This window comes from Corylus avellana, chromosome 2 (genome assembly GCF_965113065.1).
Source record: "Corylus avellana chromosome 2, dhCorAvel1.hap1.2, whole genome shotgun sequence".
Taxonomy (NCBI): Eukaryota; Viridiplantae; Streptophyta; class Magnoliopsida; order Fagales; family Betulaceae; genus Corylus; species Corylus avellana.
Window position 1 is genome coordinate 40,887,279 of NC_142491.1, and position 22,723 is coordinate 40,910,001.

The following is a 22,723-nucleotide window of genomic DNA, read 5'->3' on the forward strand; positions in this document are numbered from 1 at the left end:
ATTTTTTGTTTTAACAATGACTGATTTAAAAGTTAGTTAAGACTGTCAAAAATAACATTTTTTTTTTTTCTTCGAGCATTGTCGTTCAGAAAAAAAAAAAAAACAAAAACAAAAAATCTAAATCCCTTTTCCTTTTAATAAATCCAAACAATGCTAGAAATTCTAAGAAAAAAAAAAGCTAATGTGGCATTTTTAACCAATTTTAAGTGAAATTTAAACACATTTATTTATTTATTTTAGAACTATAGCAAGATGCTGACGTGACATTTGTGACCATCATTAGTTGACAGAAAAAAAGAAAAGGAATTTTTGTTTCCCACGTGGCAGGGCTCCCACGACAATCAATGAGTCAAAAGCCTGAAGTGGGAGTTTTAGGCTGTAAACTCGTCTATCGCTTTTAGCACTGCAGCTGAAACTGAGACACGCACAGAGAGAAAGCATGAAGCCTGCAGTGATAGTTAGCGGGAGAGGTTGCGCAGTCGCTGGTCCCCAACACACCCCTTCCCTCAATATCCGACCACCACCACCACCTCCTGTTTCAAGTTTCACGTTTGGCTCACGCCTCCAAATCTCACTTCCACTCCTCAGCAATCCCATACAAAAGTCTCGCACGCGTTTCGCCATAGCTCGCGCAGCAGATAGAGACCATAGCTTCGCCGAGCCTCCGGCGAAGGCGCTTCGCCGTATTCTCGAATTGCCTGGTGTTCACCAGGGCCCTGCTTGTTTTGATGCTCTCAGTGCAAGGCTTGTGGAGAGGGCTGGATTTCAATACTGCTTCAGCAGTGGTATGTGCTTTTCTCTTTCTGTTAAATTACTTCCGAGAATATAGAAAACAAGGTGATATAATCTGAAGGATTTTCACATTGATACAAGCAGATATGGCAAGAGATCCTCTGGATTCTAACAACATATAGTTGGAGTTTGAGTGTTCTTTTTTTTCTTTTGCTTTGCCCTGTGGAAGATGGGTTTTCATCATAGCCTATTTGGATTGATTATGAATTTTGGTGATTGGTGCTTGTTGTGATATTGTGAGTGTTCTAGGTTACATGCCATTATAATTTGATTCATATTCTTACATTTAGGGAATCATAAAAAAAGGACGATCATCTTCTTCTTCACTGTGAGATTGCTTGTTCTTTATGTTATGCTATATTCAGTCGGTTTGGATTGTCGTGGGTCATGCCTAGCAATGTGGCGGGTTTGTTTGCTTGTTGGTGGTCGGGAGGTCATTCTCGGAGTGATGTTGTGTGAAAAATGGTTCATCTATGCCTCTTGTGGTGTTTATGGTTAGAAAGGAATGCGAGATGCTTCAAGGATTCTGAGAGATCCTTGGAGGAGCTCACGGCCTTCTTTTTTTACACACTTTTCACTTGGACAACAGCTTGGCTCACTCCTTTAGTGATTAGTTATCTTGATTTCCTTGTTCTTTTCTCTTCTTCTAGTTAGGCGGTACTCTTGTATACTCCATGTGTTCTAGGGTTGCGCCCCTCTGCACTTTTGATATATAAACATTACTTATAAAATAAAAATAAAAAAAGGACAATCCTTTTGCATTCAATAATATATGGATTTTGTATGTTTTATTGATGTATTTTTTGTCTATGTTTTATTCATTTCATGCGTATAATGTACAATGACAGATAGGTATTCTGTTTTGACCCAAAAGACTTGGATATTGGTTTGTGAAATATTGTTTGTCATTTTTTAACATCTGGCTTTAATGGTTATCTGAATTGTTTTATTGCTTTTGTTTTAAAAGAATGTGTGATGTTGATCAGGTACCCGTACAACTCCAAGATAATAAGTAATTTACTTCGATCAGAAGTACTGAGGTCATAGGTTGTGGTTGTGGGGGAGTGTTTCCCTCAATTCAATGTTTGGTACGATTATTAGGATCTGCTGCTAAGAATATGCCGAGAGAAATAAGTAATTGCCTTGGACCTAAAATTGTTTTATTGAATTGAATATTATTGTTTCTAATTTTTAAGCATTTTGTCCGTGGTTTCTTTTACTGAGGTTAGGGGTACCTTCGTTCTCAATCACTTTGCATAGTAGAATGAGAGGTTGTTTTTTAGATACCTTGAGTTTCAGTTTGCAAATCCTTGGTAGTTTGGATATTAAGTAAGAACTTCCAGCTGTAATTTAAATGCATCATTTCAACTGAAGTGATATCTTGTTGTTTGTTATGATTAAATCAATATCTGCATTGGTAGAATTTTTTCTGAGCAATGGATTTTGATATGTGTGTAGCAAAATCCATATCAATATTCTTTGTTATGATTAAATCAATATCTGCATTGGTAGAATTATGTCTGGGCAATGGATTTTGATCTGTGTACCAAAATCCATTTCAATATCCCTGAATCTGCCACTTCAGATACCATCCCAACATTGGGGAAGAGTGTCAATTTACAGCATTTGGATGTATCTTCTTCTATTTTCTTTCATGTTGACAATTACATAACTAATTTTTATTAAATTTCATTTTTAGTTAGGAGATTTGAGCATTCTTGATAACATTCACAAAATATATGAAGAGAAATGAGTATTCTGTGCTTCCATTAGGCTTTTCAATATCGGCTGCTAGATTGGGATTGCCAGATACGGGGTTTATATCCTATGGAGAAATGGTAGATCAAGGGCAACAAATTACCCAAGCTGTCTCGATTCCGGTCATAGGGGATGGTGATAATGGATATGGGAATGCAATGAATGTCAAGAGAACTGTTAAGGGATATATTAGAGCAGGTTTCGCTGGGATCATTCTCGAAGATCAGGTTCATATCATCATAGTATTTAACATTCATTATTTGTTGTGTTGTACTCTTTCTTCCGGTCTCTTTCTTTACGTTAACTTTTATATTTAATTTCCTGATTACAATATGGATAGATCATTTGCATCTGGGAGATTAATGCAGCATTGTTATGATATTTTTCTAAACTCCTTTTGAGTGTGCCTAGTTTATTTGGGGTTCATGTGTTCGTGGAAGGTGCTGGCATGGGTTTTGAAATTGGGATTATAGAAATCAATGATCCTTCATGTCCTAGGATCTAAAATTTTGGGCTTAAAAGTGTCTGCTGCCAAGTATGGGAATGTGGACTATTTCTACTTATCAAGAAATTAAAGCAGAATTGAAGTGAACAAACTTTATTTCTGGTGCGTGTGAAAGCTCTCATCAAATGAAGTATAAAAATTTTAGCAAGGATTATTGATGTAATGAGAATAATAATTCTTTCTCCACATAGAGGAAAACAATCTTATTGTTTTTGCATGAAAACTATATCTTGTGAGTCATGGGAGTTCTTGAGGATTGTTGAGAGGGTCTTATACGGAACCCTTATGAGAACTGTGAAGTTTTCTTTTTGAGGCTTGGTGTGGCTGTGAATTTGAAGGTCTGAAAAACACCAATTGATGTTTATTTCTATTGTTTTCACTGTACAATATTCATATGTAAAGGTGAAATCCTTTGGGGTGTTAGTTTTGGCCCTGCCTTTTACGCTCCTGTGGTTTGGCATTGTAAATTTAGAGTCGCATCTGGGACAGTTGCTTGTTGTCCTGTATGTTATAACTTACAGCTTGATTCTTTATGTAGCATTTTCTTTAACTTGCAACTTCTGTAGTCACCGTGCAATCTGCTCTTTTACCCCTTTAAGATATTGTTGCTTATAAACTTTCATTGCAAGGTGTCTCCGAAAGCTTGTGGTCATACACAAGGGAGGAAAGTGGTGTCCAGAGAGGAGGCAGTGATGCGGATAAAGGCAGCTGTTGATGCTCGGAAGGAGAGTGGCTCTGACATTGTTATTGTAGCACGAACTGATTCTCGTCAAGCAGTATCTTTAGATGAATCACTCTGGAGGTGTAGAACTTTTGCTGATGTTGGAGCAGATGTTCTTTTTATTGATGCGCTAGCTTCAAAAGAAGAGATGAGGGCTTTCTGTGAAATTTCTCCCCTAGTTCCAAAAATGGTACATTATGCTTTCCTTAGCATTGTACTAAGTAATGTGTATTCATTGTTTGCTGAAGGATGTGGCTTTCTCAAATTTTTTTAAGTTATTATACGGAAACATTTAGCAGTGTTGAATCAAAATATGTCTGGGGATATATCTAGCTTCTGCTTGTAGTCTAATCTGGAACAGGGCTTTTGCTCATTGTGTATATAATTATCAGAGTTGCTAGGAATTGAGTATGATAACTTAATTTGTAACTGGTTTAAGCAAAAGGAAATGCTTGTTTTCATGCTTTTTTTTTAGATAAGTAATAACCAGTCTTACTAAAAACGTAAGGCACCCACCCCGAAGTACACCGGGAGTATACAAAAGGAATCACCTAACTAGAGAGTGAAAAACAAACAAGAAAATCATCATAACTAATTGACAATGGGGACACAAACGCTACAGTCCAAAGATACAATGCATGAAAGGGAGGGGGGGGGGGAGGGGGGGAGATTTGTAGGGACATCGTTAATTTGGAGTAGGAACCTTTTGCCTTTTGTTGCTAATGAATTAGGTTCACTTCATGGACTTATACATTATAATGACCTCAATAACCATGGTTTGGTGACAGACTTTTAATTTGGTTAGTCTTGTGGTTGAGTGGTAATGCCAGTTATAGGTATCCCATTTGGTAACTTCTAGTTTCTAAATCTTATGAAGGGGGTGGCAGATGAAAATATGACTGGAGGAGTTGTTCATAGTAACCCCCCCTCCCCTTCCCCTCCTGGTTAAATTTAAAAATTAAATGCTAAACAGAAACATTTTTGTTGAGCCACTGTAAACTTGTTATTTAAGATTTTGCCATATGCTGTGTACACACCAACAGACATTTGAAAAAAAGAAGAAGAAGAGAGTGCATATTTGTTACACCGACGTACAAAGATTATAGTATGCCTACATTATTAAGTGATGTCCTCGTGCTTCCAGTTATTATGAATGACCAAACAAAGCTTAGTCATTAACTACGACTTTGAATTTCCTAGAATTGCAAAGCTTTACATCATCTTATTAGAAAACAATTTGTAGTGACTACTAATGTTCATTGATTCTTGCTTAGGCCAATATGCTTGAAGGAGGGGGCAAAACACCGATACTTAATCCTCTTGAGCTTGAGGATCTTGGATATAAGCTTGTGGCCTATCCACTTTCCTTGATTGGGGCATCCATTCGAGCAATGCAGGTTTATCTATAACTATTTTTTTTTTCTTTTCCTGGTTAATGATCTTGGATTGCCTAAAGTCGTATCAATATGAAATGGTTAAAATTATTTGTAATTTATGTTTCTTCGTGTTTGAGCTGATATTAGAGATGATAAATCATGGTTAACTGCTCAAAGGAAAGAAGGCACATTATGTGATTCTTGTGACATTAGTATATCTTTGATGATATCTATTTCACCATAAATGTTGATATTAAAATATTAAATGCTCCCCAAGATGTGTAATCCCAACAACAAATCTGGGTCTAACACACCTAGGGCCTACAAACTCTAAAAAGCCCATCCTCCAACAGAAACAACTACCAGCTCCATGTAACATAACTAAATATACAAATCGAACAGCCCAATACAAATCATTTACAGCTCATCAAAGCAAAGTTAGCTGCTAGCCATAAAACTCAACTTGAGGAGGTGCCAAGCACAAATTGTAAGTTTCATGGTAGGAATTATTTTAGAAAAAATGCTGTGAGTTGCCAAGCAGAAATGTTAAATCTCATTTTCAATGTGATAACATGACACAATGTGATAACATGACATGAGTACTCGAAATGATGCAGCACAGAACTTCTCAAAATAACATATCAGGAGCTATGTAATACACGCCATTATCTATAACAAATATCCAATCTAAATTTAAAACAAGAAATCCATTCCAAAGCCAAACGACAAGATGCCACATAGGCTAATGCACCACATAGATGCTGGCTGTAATCAACAATGTCAAACAAATGCTATCTTCACAAAAAACATATAATAACCAGTGACACATATCTATAATCATCGATCTTAGACAGTTCAGATATCATGAGCACAAGGGTAAAATCACCAAGCAGTCACAGATTTAATATAAGAAAGTTCCATAGTATATTTCTAGGTAGTTTCTTAAAACTTTCCATATCCAAATGGTACTTCCTCCCTTTATTGCAAGGTGGAGGGTAAGGTCGTGAGTTCAAGTCCCTCCGGGTGCATGTGTAATTTACCAATAAAAAAAAGAAGATATTTTGAGAGACCACAGTTACTGTTTGCACTTTCCTTGTTGCTATTGCTGCTTAAATATGGGTGGATTTTACTGGCAAATATCTTAATTCTTTATCTGCCTTTCCGCATTTGGCTGTATCAAACTTTTATGACTCAATTGCAGGATTCACTGATTGCCATTAGAGGAGGGCGTATCCCTCCTCCCGGAAGCATGCCGTCATTTGAAGAAATTAAGGAAATCTTAGGTTTCAACACTTACTATGAAGAAGAGAAGCGCTATGCTACCAGTGTCAATCAGCTGTCATCGCAGAGAGGTGAGAGAGAGATCTCTGAGCCTACTAGGGATGCAATCTAGATATTCTGATTTCACCAATCTCTGAATATAGATTATAATCCTCTAATCTTCATTGTACTATTAACTGGAAATTTGACAGCCCCCCCCCCCACTCTCAACTCTTCTCTTTTTCATATAGAGTTTATTAGTAATTTGTGAATGTGGTCGAGTTAATGCGGGATGTAGAACCAGTTTTATAAAGCCTAAGGGACTCTCCCTCCTAGGCGCTCTCTCTTTATACTTCCCGTGTATGTGGGTTGTGCCCCTCTGCGCTCTTTTTATATATCATCATTACTTATCAAAAAAAAGAGTCATAAAGCTATTTTAGAAAAAGACATGATTTCAGAACTTTAAAGATTATGCTACAACCCCCACCGCCCTGGCTAATAACTCACGCACAAATTATGCTGCGTTCTTCATTGATACCAGATCTAGTTTATAATGATATGAATAATGGTCATGGCATAGACTAGCAAATTTTGTTTTTACCAATGAGCATAAGTAGAGTTTTAACTGAAAGTGATTTAAATATAGATTGTCCATTTCCGTCTTCCTAATTCTTATGACTAAAAAAGATATTTAACAGTGAGCAGTAGCAGATACTCTATAGAACAGAGGGCTCAAGATGAAACAGAGCAGAGAGGTCGACGTACTCAGGATCCCATTGTCGAAGTGATAACTCCTGATGTGTACAATAACTATGGTGCAGATAGCTCAAGGGATCCTTTTTCACAGATCTGGTCTCGGACATTGAGAATCAAAATTACTGGAAGAGATGGATTTGAGAGGCTTGATGTTAGGATCCCTGTAAGTCATTTGTCCTCTTTGGACACCGATAACATAATACTGTCTTTCTAATGTTATTTTCGATTCTCCTTCTTTCTTCTTCTTTTTTTTTTTTTTTGTTTTTTTTTGTTTTTTGATAAGTATTTTAGAATCTGCCTTCATAGAGCTCTGATGGTAAAATTTCATTTCCATCCATCAGTGGATCTGATTACTTATGGTTGTATGGTGTTCTTTAAATTTGATGGTTTTGATCACTAGGTGATGCAAGGAGTGTGTAGAAAAACTTAAAAATTTGTAGAAGAAAGATAAAAGATCTTGAATCCGTTGATTTGTGCACAAATACCGGAAACACAACCATTCTTTAAACCTGTTCATTCACTCAGAATACCAAATAAAGGCATCAGCAATTAGTTGATTCAAAAGAATACCCAAAAGTTGGAAGAAGAGAAATCTCTCTCCAGAAATTTTATTCTTCAAAAATAAAGCCACAAGTTGCCTTTAGATAGGCTACAAGTCCTAATCCTATTATTACTAGAAATCCGAATGGAATTAAAAAAGGACTCCTAGTCCTTAATGGACAAGGAATCATAATTATTACAAATAAAGACTCATTCCTAATGGACAATGATTCATAAAAATAAAGACTTTAAAACTCCTAATGTAGCACCCCGGCTTTCGAAGTAAGTCATAAGTGGATTATCTAAATTCTCACGACACTACTACATGTAAGTAGCTTTTACAATGGAATTTTTTCCTTTTTTAATATGATAGTTCAACTAAGTTAGAACTTAAATGGAACCCACTTGGAAGTACCAATTCTTTCACTTGAATTTCATTTCACTCGTAGCCTAGTTCGAACGGTCTAATTCTCAGTTCAAACTGAGAACATAAAATTAGACATCAAATATATTTGATCCAACTTAAGACCAATATTTACACCAAAGTATTCTTAGCCATCCTAAGAAATTCCCGGGGTGTTACATAAAAAGTTCTCTATGAATCTTTTTGATCTGAGCAGCCATTTGGATTGAATTTAAGGGGAGTTGACCATGTATAGCCTTGTGCCTTGTTTTTGTGAATCCAAAAATCATTGCAAACAGCAGAAAGGAGTGAGACTCATCAAGATTTATATCTGTAAATAAGTTTAAGGTTTAGAATGGTCATTATCCAAGTCGGGATGCCAAATTCTGCAAATCGAAGAGCAGCTAGCAGCCTGGGGATTCCCTCCATATAAACCTGTAGAAATGGCATATGAGGAATAGATGCTCGTGGGATTCAATATCTGCTGGAAGAGAGGGTAAGTAAGGTCCTCTTCCTGAATCTGGATATACTTTCCCAAATTTGTATTGACAACCAAAATTCTCCATGTATCCCTTCAAATGACAAGCTTTAACCTATCATGAATTTTTGCCTTCCATTGAACTTTCCAAGCTTTCAATTTGAGGGGGTCATTCTGGTTAATATATTCTGATGAATGAGATGGAGGCCAATTTGACCGAGAAGATTCCTTTTTTATCTGGAATCCACAATAGGGAATCTACTAACCCTTCTTGAGAGAGGTAAAAGAGAATAGTATCTGCAAGTTCTTGATCAAAGAGAAATCAGCTCCACGTTCTTGGTCTGTTTGGTTTGCTTCTGTGGTTGTATTAGGCTGGCACACGATAGGTGTTGAAGAAAGAGTGCCACATATAGTGGGGTGTGGGTTTGGTTATCGGTATATGAATTTATTGGATTTCTTCTCCTACATGTTTAAACTTTTGAGTTGAATTCTCTAAACAAAATTGATGGGGGTGCTGGTTAAGTATAGGGTACATTAATCTTTTGCATCACTAATGATATGCCACATCTTTCGATTTTTCTAGAATTGACACACTTTTTATGTTTCTTTGTTTCTCTCTCTCAAAATGTTACACAGGCGGGATTCTTGGATGGAATCACAAATATAGTTCCAGGTATTGTATGTGTTTTGCAAACTTGTTTTAAACGGTTGTCTGCTCAGACAAGTCCTTGAATGGATAAATGAGAAGATCTGCACATTTTTGTTTACAGCTTTGGGAGGTGTAAATATCAAAGAATTGTTGGATGATGCAGCATACGAAGTAGGAGGGAAGCTGTTATTGGATTTTAACGACACAATGGGTGACAGGATTCAAGTCTTTCTTGAGTAGCTTTTCCACTGTTCTTTCAGAGCTCCCATGGTAAAGTTTTCTTAATCATAAATAAAGCTCCTTTGCAATTCCTGAAAGAGGTTTATATAGTATATCTTGTGGATTGCTGTCTAGAGCCCAGTATCCATTCTGAAAGTTGATCTATTTTGTGTATGAGAAGGCTAGGCTTAGTGTTTAGATTGTTGATGCATGTGGAATTAGAAACATTAACAATTAGAACCAAAAGTGGGAAGACTCAAGTGTAGGGACATTCCAAGGCCACATGGAAAGTTATCCTCGCATTACTAATGTGGAGCATTAAGAGAAAAACAAATCAGCACTTTTTTGAGAATTGCGAGTCCAACATGCTAGGACTAAAATCCTCCTTTTTGATATCTTTTTTAGATGGGGTTGTAGCTTATGTTCCTAACTTTTCTTCCTCTACTCTTGTGGATCTTCTTCACTTTAAGATTTTCGACACCAATAGGGTGGTTGCTTCTCTTGTAAATTTTTAATGTACGAGGGCTTTGTCTCTTCTTCTAATAAATTATCATTCATTAAAAAAAATGTATTAACACCAAAAAAAAAAAGAAAAAAAAAGGGACCATATTGTGAAAGATTGAGGTCTGCATTAAGAGAACTGTGGTTGCAATGCATCTATGATCTAATCTATTTTCACAAGAAAATTACTACCGAGTTTAATAATAATTCTTTAGCAGTGATTATAAAATAGGATGCACAGTATAATGAAAAATAACTATGTAATCCTCATTGCATATAGACGACATATCTAGAACAAAGGGAAAAAAGAGACATGAGATAAGTAGGCAAATTAGTCAAGGTGCTCTTAATCAAGGTAATCCTACCACCTTTAGACAAGTACAATTGCTTACAACCAACCAAATGACGCTCTATCTTTTCAATAATGTTATCCCAATAGATTTGGCCTTAAAAGAAGCTCCCAGCAAATTTAGTTTTACGTGGGTGATGCCGGGTAGGATGAAGGAATGTTTGGGAAGTTGGAGAGGACAAAGGGTTAATCGTATAGTTCTGCAAATTTGGAGAATGGCTCCTTTGTGTGTAATGTGGTACTTATGGAAAGAAAGGAATGCATGGAGTTTTGAGGACCGTGAACTTGGACTCATAGAGTTGAAGAAAAGGGTGCTCCAAACACTTTTCTCTTGGAGAGTATTGTGGCATTCACCGCAAGTTTCAATGCTTACAGAATTTTTAGATTTTTGTGTTTTATTTTCAGCTTAAAAGTTTGTATATGTGGGCTCTATTGCATACTTTATGTATACATGGGTTGCGCCCCTTGCGCTTTTTATAAATTGATATTATCTATCAAAAAAAAAGAAGAAGCTCCCAGCGGTAGACCTAGTTACTTTATTGGCAAATAAGAAGCCATGTATGTAACACTCCAGCTCCACATTGGAAAGATGAATAATCCACATAGAGTGGGTAGATTATTAAGGCACTAATGGGTTGTAAGTCCCATATTGGTTCCTTATTAGGTGAGTTTGGGCTTTAGCTTGCAGTGACTATTTTTATAAACCACCCACTCAATGTGGGACTTAGAACCCATGACTATCTTTATAAATAACTCACTCTATGTGGGCTTCTTCTCATCTTCCCAATATGGGATCGGGGTGTTACAAACTCCCCTTCTTAAATTCCTAATGTCATCGTTAGGGTCACGTCATGCAGTGCTCCAGTACCACATGACCTGATGTTACTAGGTGGCTTTGATACCATTTGTAACGATTCAGGGAAAAGCGCTAGCCACATTTGCGCTATTACTTCAAAAAAATTAGTCAATTTGGAGCTTCCCTATAATTCATTATAAAGCCCAGTTTCACCTAGTAACTAGGCAATGTGAGACTTAGCACCCATGACTATCTTTATAAACCACCCATTCTATGTAGGCTTCTTCTCATCTTGCCAAACCTTCTACATTATCGACATTGCCTATTGGGACCAATTTTGATTTAGCCAAATTAATCTTCAAACTCGGGACAACTTCGAAACATAAAAACAAGCATCACAGATAACGAAGCTAATCTGGGTCTGCGCCCCCGACCCCAACCCACCCTTATTCGGCTAGCAGAAAATCAAGGTTTCATAAGCAAATAGAAGATGAGAGATGTTAGATCTACCAACAATCATAGGTCCCACAAAAAAACCTAATAAAAAGACTCATTCACTGCAACAAAGATCATTTGACCTTAAGCCTCCATAACAATGACGAACAACAAAGGAGAGAAAAAGAGCGCTAGGGTTAACATAAAGGGGTGCAACCTAAGTACATTGAAAATATACAAGAGAGACACCAATCAAGAAAAATTAAATAAAAGATCAAGAAAATCATGAACACCTAAAATATAAAAACTATTATAGGCAGCCATCTAGTGGTAGCTAGGGTTTTTTGTAAAGGCTATGATATGATAAGCTGCATCATGATTTATGATGGCTATTTGGGATTTTTCCCTTTTTTTCTTTCTTTTTTTTTTCCTTTTTATGTGGCGGTGATCCTATGCCATAATTTTTTTTTAATGTTTTCTTGTCATCCTATGGCAGAAAATTGGAGAATCATAATCAGGAGGTTTTAAGTGTAGCCTACGAGCTGTTGGATATGTAAAAGCATGGCCAAGGCCCTCTATGTTCGTTAAAGCTCAAGCCCCGTCCATGTGAATTCCTGATCTTTTGCCACATCAATCGCATTTAGCAGTCACTTGTAATCCTTTCTGGATTTTGGCTTATTTTACAGTAGTATCTGAACACTCATCTACTTACATACATCGAAAAATTAAAGAATGGGTAAGTATTTCACATTATTACATTGGTGGAACCCGTCACTTGTCCCTTTTTTTTTTTTTTTTTTCATTCTTTTCACCTGCTATGACTCTTTTGTCTTTCTTTCCTTTGTAATTTTTGCCAAGTAATTTGAAGGAAGCTAGTAGATGTGATCCATCAAGTATAATCCCATTCTCATCTCAAAAGTAGTCTTAACTTCCAGAATAGTTCAAGTACTTTATGGACCATCATCTTTACTTTCCACGCCCCCCACGCACCCCCACCCCCTCCGGTATCCCTAATAATGATGATTGTGATTCAGATAGAAGTGCCTCACTAGTTTGAAAATGCTGAAATAGTGTACTATCATGTTATGTGTGTTTTATATGTTTTGGTGACGGATAGGCTTTGTTTGTGTTTTATCAGTTGGTTTGTGTCCAAATGGCATGTAGTGAAGCTTCAAGTGGGCAAAAGGTAGAAAGCAATGGTGATAAGCTTGATGCAATAAAGGCTAAAGCATGCATGATATGCATCTCCGACAAGGTGATGGGCCTTTGGTTTGTCACTTGCACTACATTTTTCTATCTTCCAGATTGGCCTATCGAGCACACCTACCCCGCAGCCGCAGGCCCACCATTGGCTCACTTCAAGTCGACTTCCAACTTTTTGTTGTTCTTTCCTTTTTTATCTCACTTATAAATAAATAAAAGCTTGAGACTAACTTGTGCTTAGCTTAACTTGGAAATAATTTGAAGGTCCAAAGCATTGTTTAAAAAATAATAATAATTACAAAAAAAGAATGAATAACTTCTAATTTAAAAGAAAAAATAAAAAGAAAAGATGATTGATATGGAGGACGTAAGAATAATTAGAAAAAAAGAATTTGAAACTCCTTCATATCAAGGCCAACCAAGCTTCTTGGCTAGCATATTGGCAAACGAAGTTACTAAATATTTTCCCTTGGCTTATTTATTAATCAAACCAAACTAAGCTTTTGTCAAGTCCAATTTCAAGTTGTTTACAATTACTTGATTTGTTTGAAAGTTTCTTTAATTATTATTTTTATTATAAGGAAATTATGTCAGAAAATAAAGCAAACTGAAGATAATTACATCTCCTTAACAAAGACATGTGCGCACACAGATAGAATGTATAAGCCTTAATTTAAAAGTTTTCACATTGCCCTGCAGTAGAATGGATGAAGTAGGTGCAGAATTTATGCATCTACAGTCTACTACATGCAGAAGGTAATAGGCAACCATAATACGTTGATCACCCGAATTGCAAAATCAATTGATTCCAAGAAGAGTCTGAAGAATTGAATATGTAGAAAATTGAATCATTATATTTATTGTTCGGTACATAGCCAAACATGCCTGACAAATGATAATAATAATAATAATAAAAAATTTTAAAAAGGAAGAAAAAACAAAAGAAAATAAGAAAATCTAAGGGGCAAAAGAAAGAAAAAGAAGCTATAACCTGAGAGAGGTTATACTCGCTGGTAAACAATATCACAACAGCTGAAGGCAGCAACCCTACACAACTCTCCTGACCCAAAAGGAATGATAGGATAAGAAAGAGAGAATGAATAAACATACATAACATTCGCCATTTTCAGAAAATTACAACTAAAAATACAGAACTGTATACCAATATTGGACCAGAGTGCATTGCAGGAGGATTTAATAGCAACACCGGATTTGCTATGTAAATCTTTTTCACCTTATAACAAAACACGTATGAACTACTTTTCTCACTTGAAATGAGGGAGTTCGCTCAATCTCATCGGTAGCCGCCGCCATAAGGCTGCTGAGGCACATACCCACCAGTGCCCAGCATGGGGTTATAACCACCAGATATGTTCGATCCAGGAGCTAATCCAGTTGGAGATTGCATCTGGACTCCTTGCCCCATGCCCATATTCATCCCCATTCCCATACCCATGGGTTGATTCATAACTCCATAACCTGCCATTCCCATGCCTGCACCAGGCCCACCAACCATACCCATACCAGAACCCATCATAGGGTTTAGTGGAGGCCTGAGGGCGCCTGCACCAGCTCGGCCTATCCCAGAACCAGATCCCATAGCTTTACCCATGTTGACAGTAGATGTAACAGGAGTTGTGGCAGGTTTTTCCATCCTCCTTTCCTTCCGATTAATGGCATCAAAATCAATTCCAATATCCGCCAATGGATTTATTTTAGCTGAATATGAAGAAAAAAAAAAATTAATGTCAAAACTCTCATATATAGTAAAAAATTCAATTATCAACTCGTAAGCAAAGCTCTATCCAATGCAATAATAATAATGATGGTATTGGTGATGGTGACGATGATAATATTAGGAGCATAAAACACTCACGTCCAGATATATTTAAATTGACTAGCCCTCGGCTTAGTGTATCAGCCCAAACAGTTGACTTGGTCTCAAACTTGTCCTTGGCTGGTTGAGGAACTATTGAAAGCGATCCTGTTGAAAATGGAAGATTTTGCTGCGAAGTCACGGGGGCATTTAATCCTGCTTGAGGAAGTAAATTACCAAGGTGATCATTGTTATGTAAAACAGCAGGTCCAGTGGGAGTTTGATGAGCAATATGTGTAGCTACTGGAGCTGCAGCACCTTGTGCTGGAAGAAAGTTCCCACTGCTAAACTGCATGGCTGGTCCAGTTGGCGCAGATCCTCCCTGTTGTGGAAAAACGTTTCCACCATTAAGCTGTGAAGTTGGTCCAGGTGGAGTGTGTGGAGTCATCTGTGAAGTGGGGAGAGACGTAAATCCTGCCTGTGGGAGTAAGCTCCCACTGTTGAGCTGAGCAGGAGCTCCAGCTTGAATCTGAGGTGCTATAGTTCCTGCCTGTGGGTGGAAAGTGCCATAAATATTAGCAGTTGGCTGTGTGGGTTGGCCAGTTGGGGCTACAAAACCTGGCTGTGATGTAAAAGCAGGTGAAGGTCCAGAAGGTGGGAGAATGTCAGCCAGAATATCAGTATTCTGCTGTGGAGTTGACAGCTCTTGAGGAAAATACTGTGAGTTTGTTGGAGGTTGAATACCGGAGACACTCGGTCCAGAGTAAGTAAGGCCAGAAAATGTGTCCCCAAAGTCGAAGTTTGAGACTGTATCAGCCTTTGGGGCACCCAGTTGGGGCAGTTCGGCAGTCTGGTTCACGTTTGGCTGGAAAGAATTTGTGGAAGCAGAATTCTGCTGTTGGGTCAGGACACTGTCAGCAGAAGGAACAGCTTTAAAAGGAGAATCACCAAATGGATCTTCAAAACCCTGCATCAAGGATAAATGCTTTCAATCCATAATTTTCACATATAACAAAAAATCATGGAAAAGAAGAAGGGGGGAGAGGTAAACTATTCCGTTCAGAGAACCAATGGGACAACATGTAATCAGTATGCTATTACTCTTTAGTAATATACATTCCACACAATAGGTCTACCTCAGGATGCGGTCGGAATAGCTAGCAAAAGAAAATAGGGACACTTCATCTGCCACTGAAAGGGCTAAACCAGATTAGCACATCATATTTCCATAGCATCATAAATGGGACTCTTAAATACATTAAGGGTGAAGGAGAAAGGCTCCTAAACCATTTTTAACTTCAGCTTGTCAATTAATCAACAAAAAAAAAAAAAAAGCATTCCATTTGTAAAATTCATCATGTAGGCTCCTAAACCATTTTTAACTTCAGATTGTCAATTAATCAACAAAAGAAAATTAGCATTCCATTTGTAAAATTCAACACATGATGCTTTTACCTGATTCACAACATTAGCTGCTGACGGTGCTGCCCCAAAAGTGGGTGCTGGAGCAGAGATTGTGTGGCCATCAGCCTCGGAGGTTGTGGTCACAGATGTAGTCGGTACGATGGCTAATGAATCTGATAGTGAACCAAGTAAATCCATCTCAGCATTGTTCGAGGTAGCTTGAGCAGCTGAAAAAAGGAACCAAGTATAATAAGTGTCCAACTATGTTGCTGGTACTGCAAAAGCCACCAAAATAAATTTATGGCTTTAGCTCCTCAGAGACGATGATTATTGAGAATTGTATCAAAATCCAAACCGCCACCTCCCACAGTACAGATCATATAGAGATATGTCATTCTTCTTTCCTTTTCCTTTTTCTTGGGGGTGGGGGGATGTTTAACCCTTTGTTTCACTTAAATGATTGCAGCGCAGACTTCACCATGAACAGTTTAGCTCTCATGAAAGTAGAGAAAGAGTTGTTCTTGGTAAAAACATTATGAATAAAAACATATGATGATTGTACGATTCAGCAAAGAGAAAAGCAACATACCATGAAATCAGTTCTATTCTCATGCATAGTCAACATAAAACAATCCCTATCCCGTCAAAAAAAGAAAACTCAATAGATTTAAACAATGCTCAAAGCCACGTTGCAACTTGAAGAGCTAAGTTAAGATTGCACCAACTCAACCAATACAACACATGTCAAGGAGGAGCACCCCCAAGTATTTTGTCTCAAGCAATGTAGTCACCTAGCTGTGAAGCAAAAGACTCTAGTTATTGCGAAAAGGAGGTGCCACTTGGCCCAAAGGCCATTGGCAATATAGCACATTCTTTTCTTTGCCATAATACTTATGGCATTCTAGCACTAACAGAGACACTGATGAAACCATGTGCATGTCAGTATTTAATTACTTTACAAACCATCACATCAACCAAAATGAATCCACATTGGAACCAAGCACCCATGTCAGCGTTGTTGCATGGCCAGCCAAAAACCACAGGCATTTATTTACCTAAACACTCAGTCCCATTGCAGCTGCAGGAATTGTTTTCCTTCTTTTTTTTTTTCTTTCTATTTTGGTCCATTGGAGAGCCGTTGGGCCTATGTCCTGCAGCAATTCTTTGCAAATTTCAAGTAAACTTCCCTAAGCCCTATGACCCAGCACTGTCAAAACCAAAAACACTCCAAATGCTAAATGTAGGAACAATTAAACTTGATTTAAAACACATGCAAAAGGAAATCATGAGGTGACATTTATAAATCCTCAACCCCAATCACAACAGTCCAACAATATAATTGGACAAATTTGAACCATAATTTAAAAAGAGTATGTGCAACGCAGATTTCAAATATATATTAACATTTCTTCAAGTCTGTCCAACACGTTAGACAAACTCTTCATAGTAACGGGTTTATGGGGTGCATTCAATAACATATCAGTGCGAGAGTACAGGGAGCTGGTTAAAATGAAAATAAAGACATTCATATGGCTCGCTGTACCTGAAAGTGGGCCACGAGGATCAAATTCATCAAAAGCCTCAACTTTCTGGTTTTGGGGAGATGCCAAAGTACCATGAGCAACGGTTGCTTGGCTTGGAATATTGCTTACAGGTGATGAATCTCTAGGAGCAGATGCTGCTGACATTTCTCCATCCCTTTCAAGAAGACATCAGAATACCTCAACTAATGAATTATAGTAAGGAAAAATAAATTGTGCACGATAATGGTGCAAAATCTATACCTTTCACTGTGAACAGGGCTTCGGGAATCACTCACAGCTTCTTCATAACTTGGAGGAGCACCAATATTCTGTTCAGAAAATTTCCGATCAAGCCGCCTGCCAAAGGGTTTTACATTTGTCATGCAATAAATTGTGCTTGGTTGGACTCTTGACAATGTTGACCTTAAAACCCACTAACACAAACAATCTGACCATGCATCCAAAAATAACTTACCTTCCCTCCAGAGACTGGTCATCAGCTTTGGCACCACTGCCTCTGTAGGGTTAAAAATGGCAAAAGTTAAGTAAATTTTTAAGGTCAAGAATCCCATGAAAGCATTATCTGCATGCTTACATTGTAAAAGGAAAACATACTCAAAAATTTGTAAGCAGGCAATGCACTAGAGTAGTTCCATCCAATACAAGCCAATAAATATACTAGATCCAGGATAGTTCCATTCAAATGCATTGAAGTGGGGAAGTTTCACATTGGCTTCATTGGATAGTCCTTTTATTCCAAGTAGGCTTTTATCAGATCACACTTAACTTCTATTGTACTTCATCTGACACAGGGAGACCCCTACTTAAAACAAAATCAAGTAGCATTTTTTTAAGCCAAAATTGCTTCTTAAATACTCAAATGAAAGCTAAACCAACCAAAGAAACAAGTAAATACTGCAAAATGAGAAGGCAACAACAAAATGGAACCATGAAAAGCAACATGGTTCTTTATTACACTAGCAACATAAATAGCCCTACCAATAGACACATACCGTGATGAATATTGACCATCATCATCAAAAGCACGGTCTCTGTCTCTATCAAAGCTCCTACTTCTTGAGCCATCCTGGAAATCATCAACGCTTCGACTTCTTCCACGGTAATCATCATCCTTATAACCATCTCTGCTATAACGTTCTTCATAACGATCTCCATCACGACTATTTGAGTCCCCATATCTGCCATACCGGTCATCATCCCTGTAGCCTGTTTCTCTCTCTCTCCCATAACCATAACCATTCCTATCCTCATCCCTGCTTCCATAACGATCATCATCATATTTGTCACCATATGAACCAGGCTTATACATTCCACCAGTTGATGAGGCACTACGGAACCTGTTGAGCCATAATTTAACAGTTGGAGAATCATATCAATGATGATCTCCCATTAAGGAAAAAGTTCTATAACATACTGGATTATATATATGCTTTTCCACGAGCTTAAATCTAGAAAGAAAGTCAAGGTAGAATATAGGAAATAGCTATGTCCAGGAGTGGTGAGGGGGGGCGGGGGGGGACTTATGTTTATTCATGAGATGAATACATAAGAAATGTCACAAAAGTTATCACAACTTTTTGCAGTGGAACTTGAAACATAGCCAGTTAACTGTTCAAGAGAAAAATGAGAATCCACTCAAAATTCAAGTGCATAATGATAAATAAAAATAGACAGATCCTCTGATGTGTTACATGACAAAGAAACACCACATAAAATATGGACTCTTTATTTTTATTTTTTTTGATAAGTAAAATATGGACTCTTTATAAGACAAAAAAAAAAGAAAGAAAGCTTGAAAAAAGGCACTTCATATAAAGACATTTGAGATATTTACTCGCCTGATAATGAAAAATTAAGGAACTTTACCTTTCTTTTCAGAATGGAGTAATTTCAACATAAAAATGGAAACTAAAGATGTGGGTCAAGAGTCTAAAACGGTAAGAAGTTGAAAGATAATAACAATAATACTAAAAAACATATGTAACTCCTGTCCGTGACATCATGATAGCAGGTGACTACTTTTATGAACTGACAAGGTGAACAGTAAAACAGCCAATATAAGAATAAAGTATTTTAGCCAACTCTTTTTGAGAATAGACTTACTTGTCCCTGTTAGCAGCAGCCTTCTGTCTTACTTCAATTATCCTTTCTTTATCATTCACTAGGACAACAAGACTCTGAGATTTCTTCCTGACATTGCTTCCCTGGTCCCTTCCACCGGAATCAATATATAGGAAATCGGACAATGTCTGCACCATGGGAAAGATAAACTTATCATTAACACAACAATATAGTGCTACTCATTTGAAGATGAAAAAAAAAAAGTTGACTAACAAAAAATCAAAACTATGGATCAGTCAAAAAAACAATGGGGAGCCAGAAATTACTTGTATTTGATAAGAATGTTCCCTGATATCATCTATGACACGCTCTGACCCATGGGCTACTAGGTATTCCAGAACAGTTAAAGCCTGAAGCTCAACACAATAATCATTTCAGTTATACCATCACAACAGTGTTGAACTGAAAAACAGTAGATGCTGAACATACAGCACAATATATATAAGAATCCAAGGGGCATCATGAAATTCACAAATACATGGGAAAGATATAGACAAGGGACAGTATGCCATGTAAGTTGGAAAAAACCAAATATTTAGCATCTGCAAGTTACTAAAGCAAATCCATAAAAACTGCAAACCTTATAGACGTGGCGCCAGTTCTTGCCAGTATCATTAATCCGCTTCCAAATTACTGACATGATCATCTGGTACTCATGACTGCATGGATATTAAAGCAAATTACTTCACTTTATAAGGAGGGAGAAAGAGAAAGAGAGAGAGACCTACTTTGGAACAAAATAAGCAATGTGAAGCATCCATAAAAGAATGGTTAAAGCTTACTAGTTTCTGGTTGCCTGTGCAATATCTGCAAGAAGTGATCCATGAGGACCCCAGGGCTCATTGCTAGTAGAATCAAGAACCTAAAATGCAGAACAGAAGTTTTATTTCACTGAGCTTGAACGTTAAGTAACATGGTATTGCATTTCACCGACCAGATTATGGGCATTAGCCAAGTACAAAATTATGATGATCACCAGGACAGAACTAAGAACTTTCAATAATACACAACCAACTGAATTAGGACAGAACATAGGGAATTATGGTTCTATCTCAGCACCATTGACCCTAGATGTCGATGGTGGAAGAATCAATCAATTTTTTTGAATGCTCAAATAAGCAAAATACTAATACTAATACTATTAATAATAAAGAACTAAGTATTTACCTTCTGTTCTATTCCAGGAACTTTTAGAACTTTCTTGTTCACCTCTCTCTTACTGTAAGAAAAGCAATAAAGAATAGAACCTTTAAGGAAAATGTGGTGACATAATGATAGAGAAACAATATGGTAACGCATGAATAAAAATGACAAAACTGATTCTGCAGTTCAACAGAAAGCATCTAAAGAATAATTGTTCTCACGAATGTCACCAATAGTTATCAAGAAAACAGAACACTCAAATGCAAATGAGGCTACTATAGTAAGCACCAAGACTTACATGTCCCTAACAGTTTGATCAAAGACCTTCTTCATCGTAGCTGGTGTTCAAAATAAACCGTGCTCTATGGCGGTGGCGCAAGTTGCGCGGTCCACTTCAAATGAAGCCCTTGTCAAATATTCTCCAGCACTGTTTCAAGGAAAGATTAAGTGACTAAATTTGCACGACAATAAAGAGGCTCAACACTTGAAAATACAAACAAGACACTTGCGTATCTTTGAAATCTGTCTCTTCAAAGAACAAACTCACACAGCTCTAAGCAATCACAGTTACTAGCTAAACAAAAAAACAACCGGAATATCTAAGGTCTCCAAAGAAAGATGAATTTATGCAACCAAAAATAAAACAAACGTATTCAAGCCCACCCACATGAAATTGACTTGTAACTAAATATGAAACTCAGGGCAAGAATGGCCGACTTTGACTTCCAATCAAGAATCAGTAATCCAACTAAGAATCCGTGGAAATTAAGCCATCATCATTGAACAGCAATAAAAACAAAAACACAAACCAAAGTAGAAATCAACAACGAAAAGACCCAATTGAAAGGTGGTTAGGATTTGAGTATCACCAAGATTTTATGATAAAACAAAGTTAAAATGAGCGTGCTTTCGTGTGCACAATGAAATAAACGCAGAATTGGTGAGTGAACAAGGATCCATCGCAAACCAGTACATGAAAATGAAACATACGCCACCTACAAAACATCATAAAATCTCCTAGATTCTTTTACTGATCCAAAATTACAAACAAAATCAATACCCAGATTCCAAAACAATCGGTATATGTATAGAAAGAACAAGAAAGTACAGGAAGAAGGACAAGCATGAGCTGAATCCACATTGAAATTTGCATAAATGAAAAGAGAAGGAACAGATCCGAATCGCAAAAATAAAAAGAAAATAAAAGGAACCCAGATCGGAACACGGGGAGACGAGATCGAACGAACCTGATCCTCCAATGGAAGGCAATTGCGGGGCAAAGAAATGGATCTGACAGCCAGAGAGAAAGAGGAGGAGAGGAAAGGAAAGAGGAGCGGAAATTGCGATAGGCTCCTGAAATCTTTGAATTGTATTTTGGGTGTTTGTTGAAATAATAAGACCGCGTTTAGAGAGACAGAGAGAGAGAGGGAGACAGAGGGGGGGTGAGGAGAAAGACAGCGCAGCTTACACGCAGAGAATTGAGGGGCTGGCTTTTTTTTTATTTTTTTTTTTTTTTTTATTTTTTATTATTACTATTATAATCTTATTATTTTAATTAATTTAATGACTTTTTCTTTCTGTATAATGCTTTTTCTACTTGTCGGACGGTAGGGGGGGAGCTGGGAATGGTTGGATTTGGTAAAGTATCAACCCCATCACCAAAAGCTACCCACTAAAACACACCATCCTTTTTATTATTATTATTTTTGCACACACAACATTCACTGTAATTTGTAAGCTTACAAAGCATTTTGGGTACGTTTGTTAATGGTTAAAAAAATAATAAAAAAAATATTAAAGTGATTTAAAAAGTTTCTTGTGTTTTGAATTGTATTTTTTATTGATTTTAAGAAAATAAATATTATTTAATATATTGTTATACGACCATCTATTGATTTTTTTTCATAAACTTTTCTAGATTCAAATACTGATGTTCATTGCCACATCTTCTTAG

At 37.1% G+C, this 22,723-nt stretch overlaps 2 protein-coding genes across 6 annotated transcripts; one reads left to right on the forward strand and one right to left on the reverse strand.

The window, feature by feature from the left end:
• The first annotated feature begins 389 nt into the window (after nucleotides 1–389).
• LOC132167525 (Phosphoenolpyruvate carboxylase family protein) lies at nucleotides 390–12,977 on the forward strand. Of its 5 annotated transcripts, none has more exons than XR_015911489.1 (10): nucleotides 390–785; nucleotides 2,566–2,777; nucleotides 3,685–3,966; nucleotides 5,051–5,173; nucleotides 6,354–6,504; nucleotides 7,111–7,331; nucleotides 9,226–9,262; nucleotides 9,360–9,508; nucleotides 12,035–12,274; nucleotides 12,677–12,977. XR_015911489.1 is itself a non-coding variant. In XM_059578528.2 (9 exons), exons 1-8 carry the CDS (start codon nucleotides 440–442, stop codon nucleotides 9,476–9,478), a joined length of 1,491 nt encoding a protein of 496 aa, XP_059434511.2. In that variant the 5' UTR covers nucleotides 390–439; the 3' UTR covers nucleotides 9,479–9,508; nucleotides 12,677–12,977. The 5 variants fall into 5 exon arrangements, 2 of the variants coding, with proteins under 2 accessions (XP_059434511.2, XP_059434508.2); XR_015911490.1 differs by having other exon boundaries at nucleotides 12,035–12,144; XR_015911491.1 differs by having other exon boundaries at nucleotides 7,234–7,331.
• A 580-nt stretch (nucleotides 12,978–13,557) lies between these two features.
• On the reverse strand, nucleotides 13,558–22,224 carry LOC132177374 (clathrin interactor EPSIN 3). Its single transcript, XM_059589662.2, has 14 exons — nucleotides 22,017–22,224; nucleotides 21,068–21,196; nucleotides 20,794–20,845; nucleotides 20,409–20,488; nucleotides 20,207–20,285; nucleotides 19,893–19,976; nucleotides 19,609–19,754; nucleotides 18,498–18,842; nucleotides 17,960–18,001; nucleotides 17,746–17,841; nucleotides 17,505–17,659; nucleotides 16,013–16,188; nucleotides 14,618–15,524; nucleotides 13,558–14,460 (listed from the first exon to the last, which is right to left on the reverse strand). Exons 2-14 carry the CDS (start codon nucleotides 21,100–21,102, stop codon nucleotides 14,036–14,038), a joined length of 2,622 nt encoding a protein of 873 aa, XP_059445645.2. The 5' UTR covers nucleotides 21,103–21,196; nucleotides 22,017–22,224; the 3' UTR covers nucleotides 13,558–14,035.
• Between the last annotated feature and the right edge of the window lie 499 nt (nucleotides 22,225–22,723).

Excerpts from the sequence above, each read along its gene's own strand:
- LOC132167525 (XM_059578528.2), top strand. The coding sequence starts at position 440 with ATGAAGCCTGCAGTGATAGTTAGCGGGAGAGGTTGCGCAGTCGCTGGT. Across the intron at positions 2,778-3,684 it reads GGATCATTCTCGAAGATCAG|GTGTCTCCGAAAGCTTGTGG; the intron begins GTTCATATCATC and ends TTTCATTGCAAG. Across the intron at positions 9,263-9,359 it reads AATCACAAATATAGTTCCAG|CTTTGGGAGGTGTAAATATC; the intron begins GTATTGTATGTG and ends TTTTGTTTACAG.
- LOC132177374 (XM_059589662.2), bottom strand. The coding sequence starts at position 21,102 with ATGAAGAAGGTCTTTGATCAAACTGTTAGGGACAT. Across the intron at positions 20,846-21,067 it reads GATCAAACTGTTAGGGACAT|TAAGAGAGAGGTGAACAAGA; the intron begins GTAAGTCTTGGT and ends CTTTTCTTACAG. Across the intron at positions 15,525-16,012 it reads CAGCTAATGTTGTGAATCAG|GGTTTTGAAGATCCATTTGG; the intron begins GTAAAAGCATCA and ends TCCTTGATGCAG.